Source organism: Nycticebus coucang, chromosome 6 (genome assembly GCF_027406575.1).
Source record: "Nycticebus coucang isolate mNycCou1 chromosome 6, mNycCou1.pri, whole genome shotgun sequence".
Classification (NCBI taxonomy): domain Eukaryota; kingdom Metazoa; phylum Chordata; class Mammalia; order Primates; family Lorisidae; genus Nycticebus; species Nycticebus coucang.
This window is the reverse complement of record NC_069785.1, coordinates 46535765-46553824: the sequence shown is the minus strand read 5'-3', so window position 1 is coordinate 46553824 and position 18060 is coordinate 46535765. Positions and strand designations below refer to the sequence as shown.

Below are 18060 nucleotides of genomic sequence, written 5' to 3'. Positions count from 1 at the left end.
TATGTACACCATAGATAAAGACTAATCATGAAATCTAGAAAGAACTGCAGGCACTGGCAAAAATCACTGACTATAGTCACTGCAAAGTCATTATTCCTAAATGTTTGTGAAAAGTTAAAATGCATTCTATCTAATACATAAAGCTTCATGTTCTTTTTTTGAAAAAACCACAACTCAATTTGTTTTGAATTTCACCTATGTTGTAGTATCCATTTACAGTCCTTACAGAGCCTTCCAAATCGTTAGGTAATTACGTGTATCCTGCTGAGACACTGTACCACTAGGTTAAATTCTGTATTTTAGAAAATGAATAGTACTTACCCTCTTTTTAATTTCTTCTTGCCTTTTCTTCTGTTGCCGTTCTTTCTCCTTTATCTTCTCTGCTATTTTTTTCTTTTCTGAAATTTTTACTTCTGAAAATAAAGAAATGTTTTATTTAGTTGTATTGAATACTTACCAGTTTATGGATGAGACAGACATGATATTCATATACTTAAAAGAAACCAAACTTTTCCCAGCTTCAGTTTCAAATGCTGATTTCCTCACAAATAATGGGGAAATTCTGGAACTCCTCCTTTTCCTCTCTAATCTGACCCTTAAGATCCAAATATCTCCCTTCATATTTTCCTATCATGCTTTAGGCAGGACTTATATCATTCAATCACAAAGCCACACCCCCTACCCTCCTCTCCTAACAATACCAAGCACTCACACAGAAATACAGCAGGCATCAAATCTAATTATGTTTTCACATAGGTTTTAAGGCAAAGACACACAGAAGAAAAAATGGGAATGAAAGGATGCTTCAGGTTTCTTTTTTTTTTTTTTTTTGTAGAGACAGAGTCTCACTTTATGGCCCTCGGTAGAGTGCCATGGTCTCACACAGCTCACAGCAACCTCCAACTCCTGGGCTTAAGCAATTCTCTTGCCTCAGCCTCCCGAGTAGCTGGGACTACAGGCGCCCGCCACAACGCCCGGCTAGCTTCAGGTTTCTAAATAACAAAATTTTCAACTTTGTGAGCATCTTGTCATTTGTCTTAACATTTGTCTTGTACCTGGTACTTAACATTAAGTACCAAATGCTCACCAAGACATAAAACTCAAAACGGAGGAGGCCCCAGTGGCTCACCTGGTTTTACTTCTGCTTCCTCTTTTTTTTCATCGTCATCATCATCCCAGTTATCCTAAAGAAAAAAGACCTCCATTAATAAACATATATGTTTGCTTTTCCATGTAAACCTTATCATCAACTTATCTGACTTCATAGAAACTTTTTTTTTCTGAGACAGAGTTTCACCCTGATGCCCTCAGTAGAGTGCTGTGACGTCACAGCTCACAGCAACCTCCAACTCCTGAGCTTCGGCGATTCTCTTGCCTCAGCCTCCCAAGCAGCTAGGACTATAGGTGCCCACAACAATGCCCGGCTATCTTTTGTTGCAGTTTGACTGAGGCTAGGTTCGAACCTCAGTATATATGGGGCCGGCACCCTACCCTCTGAGCCACAGGCGTCGCCCAGATACAAGCTTTTTGATATTCTTTTGGTACCACATTATATTTATAAATTTATGCAGGAAAAACTAACATCTTTATAATGCTAAGCTCCCCTAACCAAGAACATGGGTTATCTTTGCATTGTTCAAGTCTACTTTTGTATCTTTCAGGAGTGTTTCAAAGATTCCCTTGGAGGTTTTAAAAATTTTTTTTTTTTTGGTGGAGACAGAGTCTCACTTTACCGCCCTCGGTAGAGTGCCATGGCGTCACATGGCTCACAGCAACCTCCAGCTCTTGGGCTTACATGATTCTCTTGCCTCAGCCTCCCTAGTAGCTGGGACTACAGGCGCCCGCCACAACGCCCGGCTATTTTGTTGTTGCAGTTTGGCCGGGGCTGGGTTTGAATCCACCACCCTCGGTATATGGGGCCAGCGCCCTACTCACTGAGCCACAGGCGCCGCCCGGAGGTTTTAAAATTTTTTTAAAGTTTATTCCTAAATATTTCATCTTCTATTTTGCCATTATAGTTTTTTTTCCTATTATGTCTTCTAACTGGCTACTATTTGTGTACAGAAAAGCTACTGGCTTTTATATGTTAATTTTATAACATATAAAATTCTACCTTAGTGAATTCATATTATCACTTAAGTTAAATTTATCATTGACTCTCTAGGGCTTTCCTGGTATACTACCATAACATCTTTACTTCTTTCCAATTCTTTTTTTTTTTTGAGACAGAGCCTCAAGCTGTTGCCCTGGGTAGAGTGCTGTGGCATCACAGCTCACAGCAACCTCCAGCTCCTGGGCTGAGACTACAGGCACCCGCCACATTGCCCAGGTATTTTTTGGTTGCAGCCATTATTGTTTGGCAGGCCCAGGCTGGATTCGAACCCGCCAGCTAAGGTGTATGTGGCTGGTGCCTTAGCTGCTTGAGTCACAGGCGCCAAGCCTCTTTCCAATTCTTTTTTTTTTTTTTTGTAGAGACAGAGTCTCACTTTATGGCACTTTATGGGTAGAGTGCCGTGGCATCACACAGCTCACAGCAACCTCCAACTCCTGGGCTTAAGCGATTCTCTTGCCTCAGCCTCCCGAGTAGCTGGGACTAGAGGCGCCCGCCACAACACCTGGCTATTTTTTTGGTTGCAGTTCGCAGGGGCCGGGTTTGAACCCTCCACCCTCGGTATATGGGGCCGGCGCCTTATCGACTGAGCCACAGGCGCCGCCCCTCTTTCCAATTCTTATGCTCCACAATTTCCTTTGTCTAACTGCACAGTCTAAACCTCTAGTACAATATTGAAAAACAACAGAGATAACAGGCATCCTTTTTTTGTTCCTCTCAATGCAAATGCCTCTAATTTTTGCCCATGAAGTGCTATGCATCCTCCCAATTAATGCAGTACAATTAATTATCAGTACAATTGATCAAACTATTCTTTCATTGCCTCTAGATTTTAAGTCAGTTAGAAAGTTCTTTTTTTTTTTTTTAAGACAGAATCTTATTATGTCACCCTCAGTAGAGTGCTGTAGCGTCACAGCTCACGGCAACCTCAAACGCTTGGGCTCAAGCAATTCTCTTGCCTCAGCTTCCCAAGGAGCTGGGACTGCAGGTGCCTGCTACAACACCCAGCTATATTTTGGTTGTAATTGTTGTTTGGCAGGCTCGGGCTGGGTTCAAACCTGCAGCTCCAGTGTATGAGGCTGGTGACCTAGCCGCTGAGCTACAGGCACCAAGCCAGAAAGTTGTTTCTTATACCAAAGAATCCACCCACATTTTCTTCTAGAATGTGTAGAATTTCATTTTTTTTTTTTTTTTTGTAGAGACAGAGTTTCACTTTATGGCCCTAGGTAGAGTGCCATGGCCTCACATAGTTCACAGCAACCTCCAACTCTTGGGCTTAAGCGATTCTCTTGCCTCAGCCTCCCAAGTAGCTGGACTACAGGTGCCCGCCACAACACCCGGCTATTTTTTTGTTGCAGTTCGGCCGGGGCCGGGTTTGAACCCGCCACCCTCGGTATATGGGGCCAGCACCTTATCGACTGAGCCACAGGTGCCGCCCAGAATTTCATTGTTTTTTCATTTAGATCTCTGACCTATTTGGAGCATTTTCTTGTGTATGGGGGGAAGCATGGCTCTACTTTTATTTTTTTCCAAACGTCTAGGCAGTTGTCACAGCATCATTTATTGAAGTCCATCTTAACTGGCCATGCACAATGGCTCACACCTGTAATCCTAGCACTCTGGGAGGCCAACGTGGGTGGATATCCTGAGCATAGGAGTTCAAGACCATCCTAAGTAAAAGCGAGACACTGTCTCTACTAAAAAACAGAAAAAGTTGCCTGGCATTGTGAAGGGCACCTATTGTCCCAGCTACTCAGGAGGCTGAAGCAAGTGGATTGAGCCCAAGAGTTTGAGGCTGGGGCGGCACCTGTGGCTCAACGGAGTAGGGTGCCAGCCCCATATGCTGGAGGTGGCGGGTTCAAACCCAGCCCTGGCCAAAAACTGAAAAACAAAAAAAAAGAGTTTGAGGCTGCTGTGAGCTAGTACTCCACAGCACTTTACCCAAGACACAGAAGGAGACTCTGTCTCAAAACAAATAAACAATAGTCCATCTTTGCCCTGTGCTATATGGTTTGAATGTGTCCTCCAAAGTTCAAGTGTTGAAAACTTAATCCTCAATGCAACATTGTTAAAAGATAGGCCCTTTAAAGGTGATGATTAGGTCATTAAGGCTCTGCCCTCATGAATGGATTAATGTCATTATCACAGGGGTTGGTTCATTATAGCAGAACTGGGTCCTGAGAGAAGAATAAGTTCTGATCCTCCCAACCTCATGCTCTTTTGCCCTTCCACCTTCCACTATGGGATAATCTACCAACAAGGCCCTCACCAGATACCAATGCTTTGATAATGAACTTGCTAGGCTCCAAAACCATGAGAAATAAATCTTTTGTTTATAAATTACATAGTCTATTATATTCTGTTACAGCAGCACAGAACAGATTAAAATACCCCATGTTTTATCACATAACTAAATTTTCATATGTACTTGGTTTACCTCTGAGCTTTCTATCCTATCTCACTGGTTTACTGTCTCTTCATACATCAGAATGGTACTTTAATTATAGACCCCACTTGCAAGTTTTCAGGTTTTTTAGCGTTTTCCTGGCCTTGCATGCATCCACTTAGCAAACTCCATAAAAAGCTATGTCAGACAACCAAGTCAAAATTAATAGCTTCTCTTAAAGTGATTCACTGTTGTTTACTGGTGGGATCTCAACTAATGTGCACAATGTAAGGATGTTCAGCACGTACCATGGGTGAAGAGCTCAACTACAACTTGAACTTTATCTTAGAACTGAAACAATGTAACCTAAAATTTGTACCCTCATATTAATTTGAAATTAAATAAATAATAAAAATTAAAATTTGGGGCGGCACCTGTGGCTCAGTGAGTAGGGCGCCGGCCCCATATGCCGAGGGTGGCAGGTTCAAACCCAGCCCCGGCCAAACTGCAACCAAAAACTAGCCGGGCATTGTGGCGGGCGCCTGTAGTCCCAGCTGCTCGGGAGGCTGAGGCAAGAGAATCGCGTAAGCCCAGGAGTTAGAGGTTGCTGTGAGCCGTGTGAGGCGACGGCACTCTACCGGAGGGCGGTACAGTGAGACTCTGTCTCTACAAAAAAAAAAAAAAAATTAAAATTTGAGAAAACTTTATATTTCTTACTTTCCCAAATGATAAAAGCATCCCACACACTCTTGCCAGTAGATCATTTACTTCAAGGAATATCCCATACAACACAACCTTGATTAATGAATTAAATCTATATAATACTTAAGCCCACTATTAAAGAGGAGCCAAGAGCTGATCAACACTTTCATGGATCTGACTAACTTGGACAAGGTACTTTTAGACCTATACTGTCTTGTCTATGTCTAATTTAATCAGTGAACTAAATATAAACCGATCATCAGACAATTTTCTAGATGCTCCACAGAATTTAGAATGCTCAAGTTTAATAGGAAAAGACACAGCCCTGTATTTAAATACAGGGTAGCCTAGCCACAGTCTCAGCAACCATCAGGTATACTGAGACATGCCATTTGAAGGTGAGCCACAGGACAACAGTCACACAGCAGGAGGCCCTAATGCTACTGAGAAGCAAAGGCTGACTAATGTGTCAGAACTAAGGCACCACGCTTTTGGTTTCATAACAAAGACAGATTATAAATCTAAATCAGTCTAGGTATATAAACTAACCAAGCATTGACTCTAATAAAAATCAGCAAGTCTACCAAAGAAATTAAAAATCCAACATCCTGAGTAAGGCTGCCATAGGGTCTGCAAGCAGAGAGGGAGGAACTTTAGATAGTTACTCTGTCTTGACAATTTAAACCCACATTTCACAATTTTAATAAATGAAAAGCAAACCAGCTAGTTATTACTTAGATAACTAAGACACTACAAATAGAAATTAGAGGTCAAGGGCGGCGCCTGTGGCTCAAAGGAGTAGGGCACCGACCCCATATACAGGAGGTGCGGGGTTCAAACCTGGCCCCAGCAAAAAAAAATAACTGCCAAAAAAAAAAAAGAAAGAAAGAAATTAAAGGTCAAATGTTTGTATTACCTTGTTGGTCTGCTTAAGTGCTTACATGAACACATCACAGTATAAAAGGAACCAGAAAGCTAAGAATAAGGATTAACTACCAGGTATTTTTGTTGTTCTAATCATCACAGAACATATCAAAGCTGGGTTTATACGTGATAGGCTACTTAGGCAATACTTCTGATGGAAGGACCATTTGCTTGCTACCCAAGGGTGCATATTTAACACCCTCTAATAATAGTGATAATAACAGAATTTACTGAGTGCATACCTTGCATCAGGCACTATGCAAATAACTTTATGTGTAGTAACAAGGTAAATCCTCACAACAGTCTTATTAAGTAGGGTAGTGTTATCCCCATTTCACAAGTAAGAAAATCCAGACCTAGACACAACCATCCCACAATCAGTGAAAGACAAAGAGAACTGTTCTGAATGGATCAAGGTTGCTTTAAAGTTACAGTTAGAGAGTAAGAATAAGTTCTGGTGTTCTATTACAGAGTAAGGTGACTACAACTAGTAACAACGTAATATAGAGTTTAAAATAGCTAGAAGAGAAAATTTTGAAAGTTACCAGGACAAAGAAATGGTAAATGTTTAAAATGATGCATGTGGTAATTACCCTGACTTGATCATTATACAATGTATACATGCATTGAAACATAACACCTTATCCTGCAAATATGTACAATTATTGTGTCAAACGATGACTTCAAAAAATACCATGTTGGGGTGGCGCCTGTGGCTCAATGGAGTAGGGTGCCAGCCCCATATGCCAGAGGTGGTGGGTTCAAACCCATCCCCGGCCAAAATCTGCAAAAAAATAAAAAATAATTATGTTTTAATACTTGCTTAACAAAGTACACAGTTTAGTAAAGTTTAAGTAACTGTAATAAAGCAACTCAGAATACATTTTTGAAGGAACATGCTAAGACTTTTCTTTTTTTTCTGTAGTCTTACTCCTGGATATTAGGATTCATCCTTTAAACATCCTTGTAAGACTTTAAACACAGTTATAAAAGAGGTCTTTAAAAGCATGTTTTCTGGGGTGCGGTGGCTCACACCTATAATCCTAGCACTCTGGGAGGCCGAGGCAGGTGGATTGCCTGAGCTCACGGGTTTGAGAGCAGCCTGAGCCAGGAGACCTTGTCCCTAAAAATAGCCAGTTTTAGTGGTGGTACCTGTGGCTCAAGGAGTAGGGCGCCGGCCCCATATACTAGGGGTGGCAGGTTCAAACCCAGCCCCGGCCAAAAACTGCAAAAAAAAAAAAAAAATAGCCAGTGTTGTGGCGGGCACCTGTAGTCCCAGCTACATGGGAGGCTGAAGCAAGAGAATCGCTTAAGCCCAAGAGTTTGAGGTTGCTGTGAGCTATAATGCCATGGCACCCTACCAAGGGTGACAAAGTGAGACTTTGTCTCAAAAAAAGTCTTAAACACTTGTTTACAAGGTCACAGTTTAATTCACTGCAACACAGCAGCTCACATCCTTAAAAAAAAATTTCTGTTTTTTAAGTTCCTTAGTAAAAATGACTTCTTTGCTGAGTCCTGAAATATAAAATAACTATCTGGGAACTAAGTCCCTCCTCAACAAAATTACAAAGTTAATACTTTCCGATTAGTTCTGAAATGAACTCCCCTGGGATTCTGGGGAAGCTCATCAGAGAGAATGGTTTTTGGCTCCACCTAAGGAAATATGCTCAGCTACAGTTACATCAGTTACCTATCCTCAAACCTCAAATTGTCTGTAGTGGTTTTCTGCTAATTTTAAGAAACTGGGCCACAAGCCTCTGGTACTAAGAGCTTAAGAATGGAGAAGTATGACTGAAAATAGGCAGCTCCATTCCAATTATCTCTAACAAAAAGAAAAAAAATATAACAGAGGAGCACTTTTGTTCAATATTGATGCCCCTCACAGTTACCTTTCCCAGTAAAAACAGCACCCTACCCCACCCCATTGCTCCCTCAATATAGTATTTTAGTCATATTAACTCAATAACTTACATCCCAGCTCTATCCTTGTCTGTCTTTGGTTTCCTATTCAAAGCATAAACTTTATCCTAGACACCAATCAATGCAGACATAATGAGGCTACCTAGAAATTCCTCAATCCATCACAGAATAGATTTAGTAGCAAAAAGAGGGGTTCCTATCAAGTCCTGGAAAGAGCTATGATATCTGCTCCCCAGTTCATAAAAGGACTATAAAAAGCAAGCCTTGCCTGTCACTCTCCCCCCAAAGTGCTTGCACCAAGTCTGCCCTGAAGTTACTACTGAACTAGGACTCAGTGCCTAAAGAAAGGAGTATAGTAATGTCAGAAAAAAAAAAAAAAAAAAAAAACATTGGTCACACCTCCAAAGAGATTACAAAAGCAGAAGGCCAGGTAGTTTTTGTTTCCTTAGTTACAAATTTAGCAGGTACCTGAAAAGTAAACATAAGGTAGAATGTTTGCCACATCCCTTCAGAAAAATCTGCCCAATTTTCTGTAAACACTAGGACTTTATAAATGCTGGCAAAAGGCTGGGTGTGGTGGCTCACACCTATGATCCTAACACTTTGGGAGGCCAAAGGGAGAAGATCACTAGAAGTCAGGAGTTTAAGATCAGCCTCAGCAAAGTCGGAGACCAGGTCTCTTTTAAAAATCAAAGAATTGGGGCAGCGCCTGTGGCTCAAGGAGTAGGGCGCTGGCATACACCAGAGGTGGCGGGTTCAAACCCGCCCCGGCCAAAAAAAAAATCAAAAAATTGGCTCAGGGCCTGTAGCTCAAGCAGCTAAGGCACCAGCCACATACACCAGAGCTGGCAGGTTTGAATACAGCCAGGGCCTGCCAATAATGACAACTACAATCAAAAAAATAGCCGGGCATTATGGCAGGCACCTATAGTCCCAGCTACTTGGGAGGCTGAGGCAAGAGAATCACTTAAGCCCAGGAGTTGGAGGTTGCTATGAGCTGTGATGCCACAGCACTCTACCCAGGGCAACAACTTGAGGCTCTGTCTCGAAAAAATAAAAATAAAAATAAAATATTGGCTCAGCACCTGGAGCAGTGGTTACGGCGCCAGCCACATACACCTAGGCTAACAGTTCGAAATCGGCGTGTGCCAGCTACACAACAATGACAATTGCAACAAAAAACATCTGGGCATTCTGGCGGGTGCTTATAGTCCCAGCTAATTGGGAGGCTAAGCCAAGAGAATCACTTAAGCCCAAGAGTTGGAGGTTGCTGTGAGCTGTGACGCCATGGCATTCTACTGAGGGCAACATAATGAGACTGTCTCAAAAAAATAAATAAATAAATAAAAATTTAAAAAATTGGCTCAGGCCTATAATCCTAACACTTGGGAGGCTGAGGTGGGTGGCCTGCCTGAGCTCACAAGTTCAAGACCAGCCTAAACCAGAGCAAGACCTCATCTCTAAAAATAGTCAGGCATTGTGGCAGGCTCCTGCAGTCCCAGCTACTGAGGAGGCTGAGGCAAGAGAATCACTTCAGCCCAAGTGTTTGAGGTTGCTGTGAGTTATGACGCCATGGCACTCTTAATAAATAAATAAAATAAAATAAAAAATAAAAAAATTAGCCAAGCCTGGTGTGGTGGCACGCACCTGTATTCCCAGCTATTTGGGAGGCTAAGGCAGAAGGATGGCTTTAGCCTCAAGAGTTTGAGGTTGCTATGAGCTAGGCTGAGGCCCAGGTGACAAAGTAAGACTCTCTCTCAAAAAAGAAAAAAAAAAAAGCTGGCAACAAATTCAGATAAAATACAGAAAGAACTCCTAGAGAAACACCCAAAATTAACTTAAAATCGTAAACAAGTCTGTAACTCCAAAGAGCCCCCAAATGGTTATTTGATTCAAGAGACTGCCTATCAACATTCCATTAAATCCCTTACCCAATTATTTCTGGTAGTCAATAAACCTTCCAACTATAATATCCAGTTTATCTCCAAAGAATTATCCAAGCTGTTCTCTGAAAATGGCTAGCTCCCCACCAGCAAGGCACGGACCAAGAAGGACCATGATATTTATTCTAGAGTTAGCACTGACCAAGGGGGGGAGCATGGGGTTTGGTCTGCAAACTAATAAATACAGAAGGGGATAAGGCCTCCCTGAGGCCAAAAAAAAAGAAAATGACTAGGTCCCTTAAAATAGAGGCTGTTTAGAAACAACTTGTTTATCTATACTCTTGCACTGAAGATACACATCCGACATCATTTGAGCCTTTCTCTGAAAGAGATGGCTGCTTTTCAAGTTTAAAGCCTGCTTCCTAATTGAACACAACTAAGTATTAAAAACAAAACAGAAAAATGTTAAACTCTTTTCACTTCTAACAAGGCGACCAATAGTTGCCTAGTTCTGTCATTTTTATAATATACAACTACAGAATGTCACATGCAACGAGAACACATTTAGGACTGCAAATGCTTTCCAACTTAAGCAAGATATATTTATAGATCATTAAATAGAAGTAGCTACAAAAGAGCAGTAAAACTCTTCTGCCCCATACCAATAGAACAGAAACTAACACATACTCTCTCCCCTTTTTTCTTTAAATAATCTCTTGGTAGAAAAAAGCCTTTTGGGCGGCACCTGTGGCTCAGTGAGTAGGGCGCCGACCCCATATGCCGAGGGTGGTGGGTTCAAACCCAGTCCCCGCCAAACTGCAACAAAAAAATAGCCGGGCATTGTGGCGGGCACCTGTAGTCCCAGCTGCTCGGGAGGCTGAGGCAAGAGAATCGCGTAAGCTCAAGAGTTAGAGGTTGCTGTGAGCCCTGTGACGCCACAGCACTCTACCTGAGGGCGGTATAGTGAGACTCTGTCTCTACAAAAAAAAGAAAAAAAAAAAAAGAGAAAAAAGCCTTTTACTGGTATTCTCTATAAATTGTGTGGTTGTACTCTGAACGGCCTCAGAACTCTGCTATGAGATTCCAGCTAGGTTAGACCTCAGCAAAGTTTATTTTTCCTTTTCTTTCTTTTTTTTTTTTTTTTTTAGAGACAGAGTGTCACTTTGTTGCCCTGGGTAGAAAGCCATGGTGTCACAGCTCACAGCAACCTCCAGCTCTTGGGCTTAGGTGATTCTCTTGCCTCAGCCTCCTGAGTAGCTGGGACTATACACTCCCGCCACAATGCCTAGCTATTTTTTGGTTGCAGTTTGGCTGGGGCCAGGTTCGAACCTGCCACCCTCGGTATATGGGGCTGGCGCCCTACCCACTGAGCCACAGGCACTGCCAAAGTTTAATTTTTCAAAGAAACCCAAATACTCTTGCTGCATCTTAGGACTATGCTTATCTCTGGAAGCCAAGGCACCTGCCTTAGTAAATTCTACTTCAACTCATTAAATTTTCTTTTCTTTCTTTTTTCTTTTTTTTAACTACAACAGAACTCTTTAAAAAATAAGGAACACTTCATGAATTTGCGTGTCACCCTTGCATAATTCATTAAGTTTTTAATATACACATACTGCCATGGTTCAGCACTCAGTTGAGTTCCATCTCAATGCCTACCTATCTTGTATTCAGAACGATTATCAGCCAGGGGCAGTGGCTAGTCCCTAAAATTCCAGTGACTCCAGAAGTTGAACTTGCAGGATCATAGTGAACTATAACTGGGCCACTGCTGCCACAGCACTTCAGCCTAGGCAATGAAGTGAAACTGTCTCAAAGGAAACCAAAACAATAATTACTAATCAATTCTACTTTTTTTTTTTTGGCCGGGGCTGGGTTTGAACCCGCCACCTTCGGCATATGGGACCGGCGCTCTACCCCTTTGAGCCACAGGCGCCACCCAATCAATTCTACTTTTAAATTCCTGGCTCAGCAAGATCAAGACCATGAGCACTAAACAAATGGCATATTTACTTTCAACAAATACACTGAAATATTTTTCTTTTTTTTTTTTACATTGAAATATTTTTCAATAATAAACATGCTTCCTAATTCAAACCATGTTAGTTTATAAAACTGTTAGAATACTGAAATGATACATGATTGGTATTTTCTTTAAAATAATCTGGTTAGAGGAGAAAAAGTGGGGATACAGACAGAATAAGACTAGTAATGGGATTAAACATTTCTACTTCTGTGTATGTTCAGAATAAACCTGTCTTCTTTTTATTAAAAACAGAAATCTGTTTAAAAAATTTGAGGGCCACAAAGAATCTCACTTTGTGGCCCTCAATAGAGTGCTCTCATGCGATAGCTCACAGCAACCTCAAACTCTTGGGCTCAAGTGATCCTCTTGCTTCAGCCTACCAAGCAGCTGGGACTACAGGCATCCACCGTAATGCTTGGCTTTTAGAGGCTATTCTCCAACTCCTGAGCTCAGGCAATCCACCTGTCTTGGTCTCCCAGCATACTAAGATTGTAGGTGTGAGTCACAGGGCCTGGCCCTAAACCTGTAATTTTTTTTTTTTTTTTGGAGACAAAGTCTCACTTTGTCACCCTCAGTAGAGTGATGTGCTGTCACAGCTCACGGCAACCTCAAACTCTTGAGCTCAAGTAATTCTCTTGCCTCAGCCTTCCATGTAGTTGGGACAATAGGTGAGCGCTATAATGCGTGGCTATTTTTAGATGTGGGGTCTTCTTCTTGTTCAGGCTGGTCTCGAACCTGTGAGCTCAGGCAATCCACCTGCTTTGGTGTCCCAGAGTGCTAGGATTACAGGCATAAACCTAGATTCCTAAAGGTTAAGCACCTTTAAAATGGTGATATAGGGGGCGGCGCCTGTGGCTCAAGGAGTAGGGCGCCGGTCCCATATGCCGGAGGTGGCGGGTTCAAACCTAGCCCTGGCCAAAAACCACAAAAAAAAATGGTGATATAGGCTCGGCACCTGTGGCTCAAGCGGCTAAGGCGCCAGCCACATACACCTGAGCTGGCAGGTTCAAATCCAGCCCAGGCCTGCCAAACAACAACGATGGCTGAAACCAAAAAATAGCCAGGCATTGTGGCAGGCGCCTGTAGTCCCAGCTACTTGGGAGGCGGAGGCAGGAGAATCACTTGAGCCCAGGAGTTGGAGGTTGCTGTGAGCTGTGATGCCACAACACTCTACCCAGGGCGACAGCTTGAGGCTCTGTCTCAAATAAATAAATAAATAAACAAAATGGTGATATAGGCTGGATATGGAGGTTCTTGCCTGTAATCCTAGCACTCTGGGAGGCCAAGGTAGTACATTGCTTGAGCTCAGGAGTTTAAGACGAGCTTGAGGAGGAGCGAGACATGGCCTCTACTAAAAAACTAGCCGGAGATCATAATAGGTGCCTATAATCCCAGGTACTTGGGAGGCTGAGGCAACAGAATTGCTTGAGCCCAAGTGTTTGAAGTTGCTGTGAGATATGATGCCACCGCACTCTATCCAAGGAGACAAAGTGAGATCTGTCTCAAATAAATAAATAAATAAATAAAATTAAAGACTAAAATGTTATAATTCAGGAATGTAGTGACAATGATTCACTATAATCCAGGGTGACAAATTTCAACTCAAGATTGATTACCTCTGAGCAAGAAAAATTTCTTGATAACTATCATTATTCCACTCAAAACACAAAATAGCTGGGCGTTGTGGCAGGCGCCTATAATCCCAGCTACTTGAGAGGCAGAGGCAGGAGAATGGCTTGAGCCCAGGAGTTGGAGGTTGCTGTGAGCTGTGATGTCACAGCACTCTACCCGGGGCGACAGCTTGAGACTCTGTTTCAAAAGAAAAAAAAAAACAACACAAAATTCACAGTAAATAGACACCATGGCGGGAACTTATTCCTTCTGGTTTTAGGAAATTATAAAAGGTGACACAAAATAAGGCCCAGATACTACAGCTAAATAACCCAAACTTATTCTCCATTAGCCAAAAAAATTGAGACATAAAGCAGAAGAAAATTAACATTTGCTAAATATTTAACAAGTGCTAGACAGCCCTGCTTAGGGTTTGACATAGTATCATATCTAAAATGCAAAATAGGGGTGGCGCCTGTGGCTCAAGGAGTGGGGCGCCGGTCCCATGTGCCGGAGGTGGTGGGTTCAAACCCAGCCCCGGCCAAAAACCTCAAAAAAAATAAATAAATAAAATAAATAAATAAAATGCAAAATAACTGTGATGTAGGTCCTATAATGATCATTTACAGATTAGGAAATTATAATTTGCTTATGATTACAAATGTAGAAAATGTCAAAGCAGGAATATAAACCCAGTCCAATTCCAAATCCAGGAATCAAACTACTCCATGGATACCATATCTTGAGGCTTTGAGAGAAACTCATCAGAAATAAAGCAACATTTCAAAAAGGGAATATCATGTACAAGCTGAGCTTCAAAGCTCCAAGGTCTACTTCAAAATTTATGTAAATCAAGAAATATTTTGGGTGGCGCCTGTGGCTCAAAGGGATAGGGCGTCAGTCCGATATGCTGGAGGTGGTGGGTTCAAACCCAGCCTCGGCCAAAAACCACACACACACACACACACACACACAAAAAGAGGGGTGGTGCCTGTGGCTCAAGGAGTAGGGCACCAGCCCCATATACCAGAGTGGTGGATTCAAACCCAGCCCTGGCCAAAAACTGAAAAAAAAAAAAAAAAAAAAAAGAAATATGTTATTTATATAAAGGAAATTCTGCACTGAGTGCCTGGGCAAGATGGTCTTTATGATCCCTTACAACTTGTAAATCTCCAAAATCAGATCCAAATGCTCAGAATTACATCAGGGTTGGCATCACTTAGATCCCAGGCAGCTATTTCATGATACAAAGTACAGACTACTCCATTCAAACTACATTTTCTAAGACTTCGCTCCTGGTTATCTTTAATCTTGTACTTGTTTTTTGTTTGTTTGTTTTTTGAGACAGAACCTCAAGCTGTCACCCTGGACAGAGTGCTGTGGCATCACAGCTCACAGCAACCTCCAATTCCTGGGCTCAAGTAATTCTCTTGCCTCAGCCTCCCAAGTAGCTGGGACTACAGGCGCCTGCCACAATGCCTGGCTATTTTTTGGCTGTAGTTGTCATTGTTGTTTGGCAGGCCGGGGTTGGATTCGAACCTGCCAGCTCTGGAGTATGTGGCTGGCACCTTAGCCGCCTGAGCTACAGGCGTGGAGTCAGTACTTGTTAATTTATTCCTAATTTCCATATAAGATGTCTTTACTGCCACTTCCTATATGCATGGAAAAAAGTCAAAGGATAAATCTGAACCCAAGTCTCAAAACTGCAAATCTGCTACAAAGTAGGAAGTAACTATCTTGTAATGAGGCAGGCAATGCCATCCATTCTCATGTTTACATGACATGGAAATGAGGCATTCAAGTATTTTCAGTCAACAATATTACTGCTCATATATTAACTCCAACGTGTGCAAAGCTCAGTTCATTCCTGAACCTTAGCTTTTTTGGTAAAGTGGACATCCACCTAATCAGACTCAGGAGAAAATGGACAAACCCAAACAATAGCACTATTAAGTTCATAGAGATTACCTAGCTTAAAATTTTTAGTCCATGGGGCAGCACCTGTGGCTCAGTGAGTAGGGCGCCGGCCCCATATACCGAGGGTGGCGGGTTCAAACCCGACCCCAGCCGAACTGCAACAAAAAAATAGCGGGCATTGTGGCGGGCGCCTGTACTTCCAGCTACTCGGGAGGCTGAGGCAAGAGAATCGCTTAAGCCCAGGAGTTGGAGGTTGCTGTGAGCTGTGTGATGCCATGGCACTCTACCGAGGGCCATAAAGTGAGACTCTGTCTCTACAAAAAAAAAAAAAAAAAAAAAAATTTTTAGTCCAAGCAGAATTTATAGGGTTGTCAGTTGTACTAAAAGGTGGTTGAGTGGCTCAGCACCTGTAGCTCAGCAGCTAGGGCACCAGCCACATACAACAGAGTTGGCAGGTTTGAACCCAGCCCCAGCCTGCCAAACAACAATGACAACTACAACCAAAAAAAATAAAAAATAAAAAAAGTAAAAGGTGATTGAGAGTAAAACATTCAATCAAAACCATGAAAAACCATTCTCCATTTCACATAAAACTTTTATCTGCACAAAAATGACAAGCTTTAGAGAACTTTGTTAAGTGTCTTAACATCCTAAAGACTTTTGTAGCTAGTGCAAAAAAAAAAAAAAAAAAAAAAATACCCTGCAAAGGTAAACGTCATCTAAAGCCGTATGATTAAACCCTCAAGAAAGTCATCAAATACAGAAGAGGAAGGTAAAAATGGTTCAAACCTACGGCATAGAGAAGAGCAAACTTTGGTCCGTCATCTACTACAATCACTCAAACTCCAATATTTCCTTAGATGTCGTGTTCATACATAGATGATCAACTGTCAGCTCTCCATTTTCCAGGTTACTGTATGGACGCTTCTGTCCACTGACAGTGGGCTACCTCAGTGCTCAGTTCATCCTTTTTACCACCGGATGGGGGAAGGGAGAACTAAAAGTTATTCCACCTTAATATTTTTGTCTGGTGTGGGGAAAAGGTTGAAATTAAGCCACATATTTTACTCATCTAACCGCTCGAACTCCATAAATGGGCCTTCAGGGTCATAACTGAACCCTGGGTAAACCCGAGTTCCAAAAGGCAGGCGAGTTTTGAGACTTTCCATATGGGATGAACCATGGGGCTCAATCCCCAACTTTCTAGTCTCATTCCAGCAAGAGGCTCTGTACCAAGAAGCTTGCACGTGGGTCAGCCCGGCCGCTGCTGTCACCTCTCCCCGCCAGTTGGCGGGTGGGATCCAGGCCCGGGCGCGGACCCTCTAAGGGCTGGGGCCCAAAGCATTACCTTTAGGAAGGGAGTTCAAGAGGCCATGCCGCCCGTCTCCTGCCCACATGGCCGTCAAGCAGAGGGGAAAAAGGCACTGCCAGGCCCTACGCTCGCGCCTGGACTCATGGACCGCAGGCCCGGGCGACGCCCCTGGGCCCAGAGTCTGCCTGTCCACTTGCCGGAGGACAACCCTGCCCGGGACAGCGCCAACCCTCTCCCACGCTGCCGGGCACCCCGGCCCGCACCCACCTTGACATCCTCGTCCTCGTCTTCGCCTTCCCAGCGGTCCCCACCGGCGGTGCCGCCGCCCCCGACTTTCCGCACGGGATCTTCCACCGAGAATGCGTCCGCGTCTACGGGAGAGAGCGAGCCGGATTAGTGCCTGACTCGGCGTGAGGCCGGCGCCCGCCCGGGCCCTGCCCCCGGAACTCTCCTCACCCCAAGAGTCCGAGTCCCCAGCCGCTGCTGCTGCCGCCGCCATCTCGAACCGGGTGTGAGCGTGTGTGAGGGGAAGAGCTATCGAGGAGCTGTCGCGGCGGAGGTGAGTCACTGGGTTTGCTCTCGTTGGCCGGCGCGGGGCAGGCTGGGACCGTGGCTGAATGTGCGCCAGACCTGAAGCCCCGCCCCTTCTGGCGGCTGCGGCAGCCACGCGCGCGGGCGGGAAGTGGGCGTGGACACGCGGCTGGCTGGGCAGAGTGTCCAGGATGTAGGATATTCCTAGAGCTTGGGGGTGGGGAGACTGCCTCCCCAGCTGGGCCCCGGGTAGGAAACTTAAGTGCCGGGAAGTTAGTAGGGAGGACCCTTGTCTGGCGCTTGGCCCTCCTCAGTCCTCGCCGTCCCTCCCCTGCCAGCCCCATCCCGGTTCCGACCCGAGGGTGCACCCTAGCTCTGGTCTCGGTCTCTGTGATCACAGAGCTCTTGGCCGCTGGCTTATACCGAGGAGTCTCCCGCTCCCGTCTCCACGCTGCGTTAAGAGGGCTCTGAACACCGCGCCCGCCCGTGGGGGCTTGGATGGACCCCCCCCGAACTCTCGGAGGGTGCAGGCGCGTGCTAGCTGGGAGGGGACCACTCGAAGCCCGCGCGCTCTGGGCGCTGGGGGAGGAAAGAGCGTAGAGGGCCGAGTTCTTGGCAGCCTTCCTAGCCGGCTCGAGGCCCGTTTGCCTCGAGTCGGTCGCAAAGAGATCGAAGAGAGCCCCAGTCCTGGAAACTTTATCCTTCCCCTGGGCCCCTTGAGGCCAGCATATTGATTTT

At 44.0% G+C, this 18060-nt stretch overlaps 1 protein-coding gene across 1 annotated transcript in view; it reads right to left on the bottom strand.

The window, feature by feature from the left end:
• EIF3J (eukaryotic translation initiation factor 3 subunit J) overlaps window positions 1-17398 on the bottom strand; it is a 33091-nt gene extending 15693 nt beyond the window's left edge. Inside the window, exons 1-4 of the mRNA XM_053596193.1 lie at window positions 17248-17398; window positions 17059-17162; window positions 1130-1184; window positions 322-413 (exon numbers count right to left, since the gene is read on the bottom strand). Coding sequence (XP_053452168.1) covers window positions 322-413; window positions 1130-1184; window positions 17059-17162; window positions 17248-17290 — 294 coding nt within the window. The 5' untranslated portion in view covers window positions 17291-17398. The remainder of the gene's footprint in view (window positions 1-321; window positions 414-1129; window positions 1185-17058; window positions 17163-17247) is intronic.
• Between the last annotated feature and the right edge of the window lie 662 nt (window positions 17399-18060).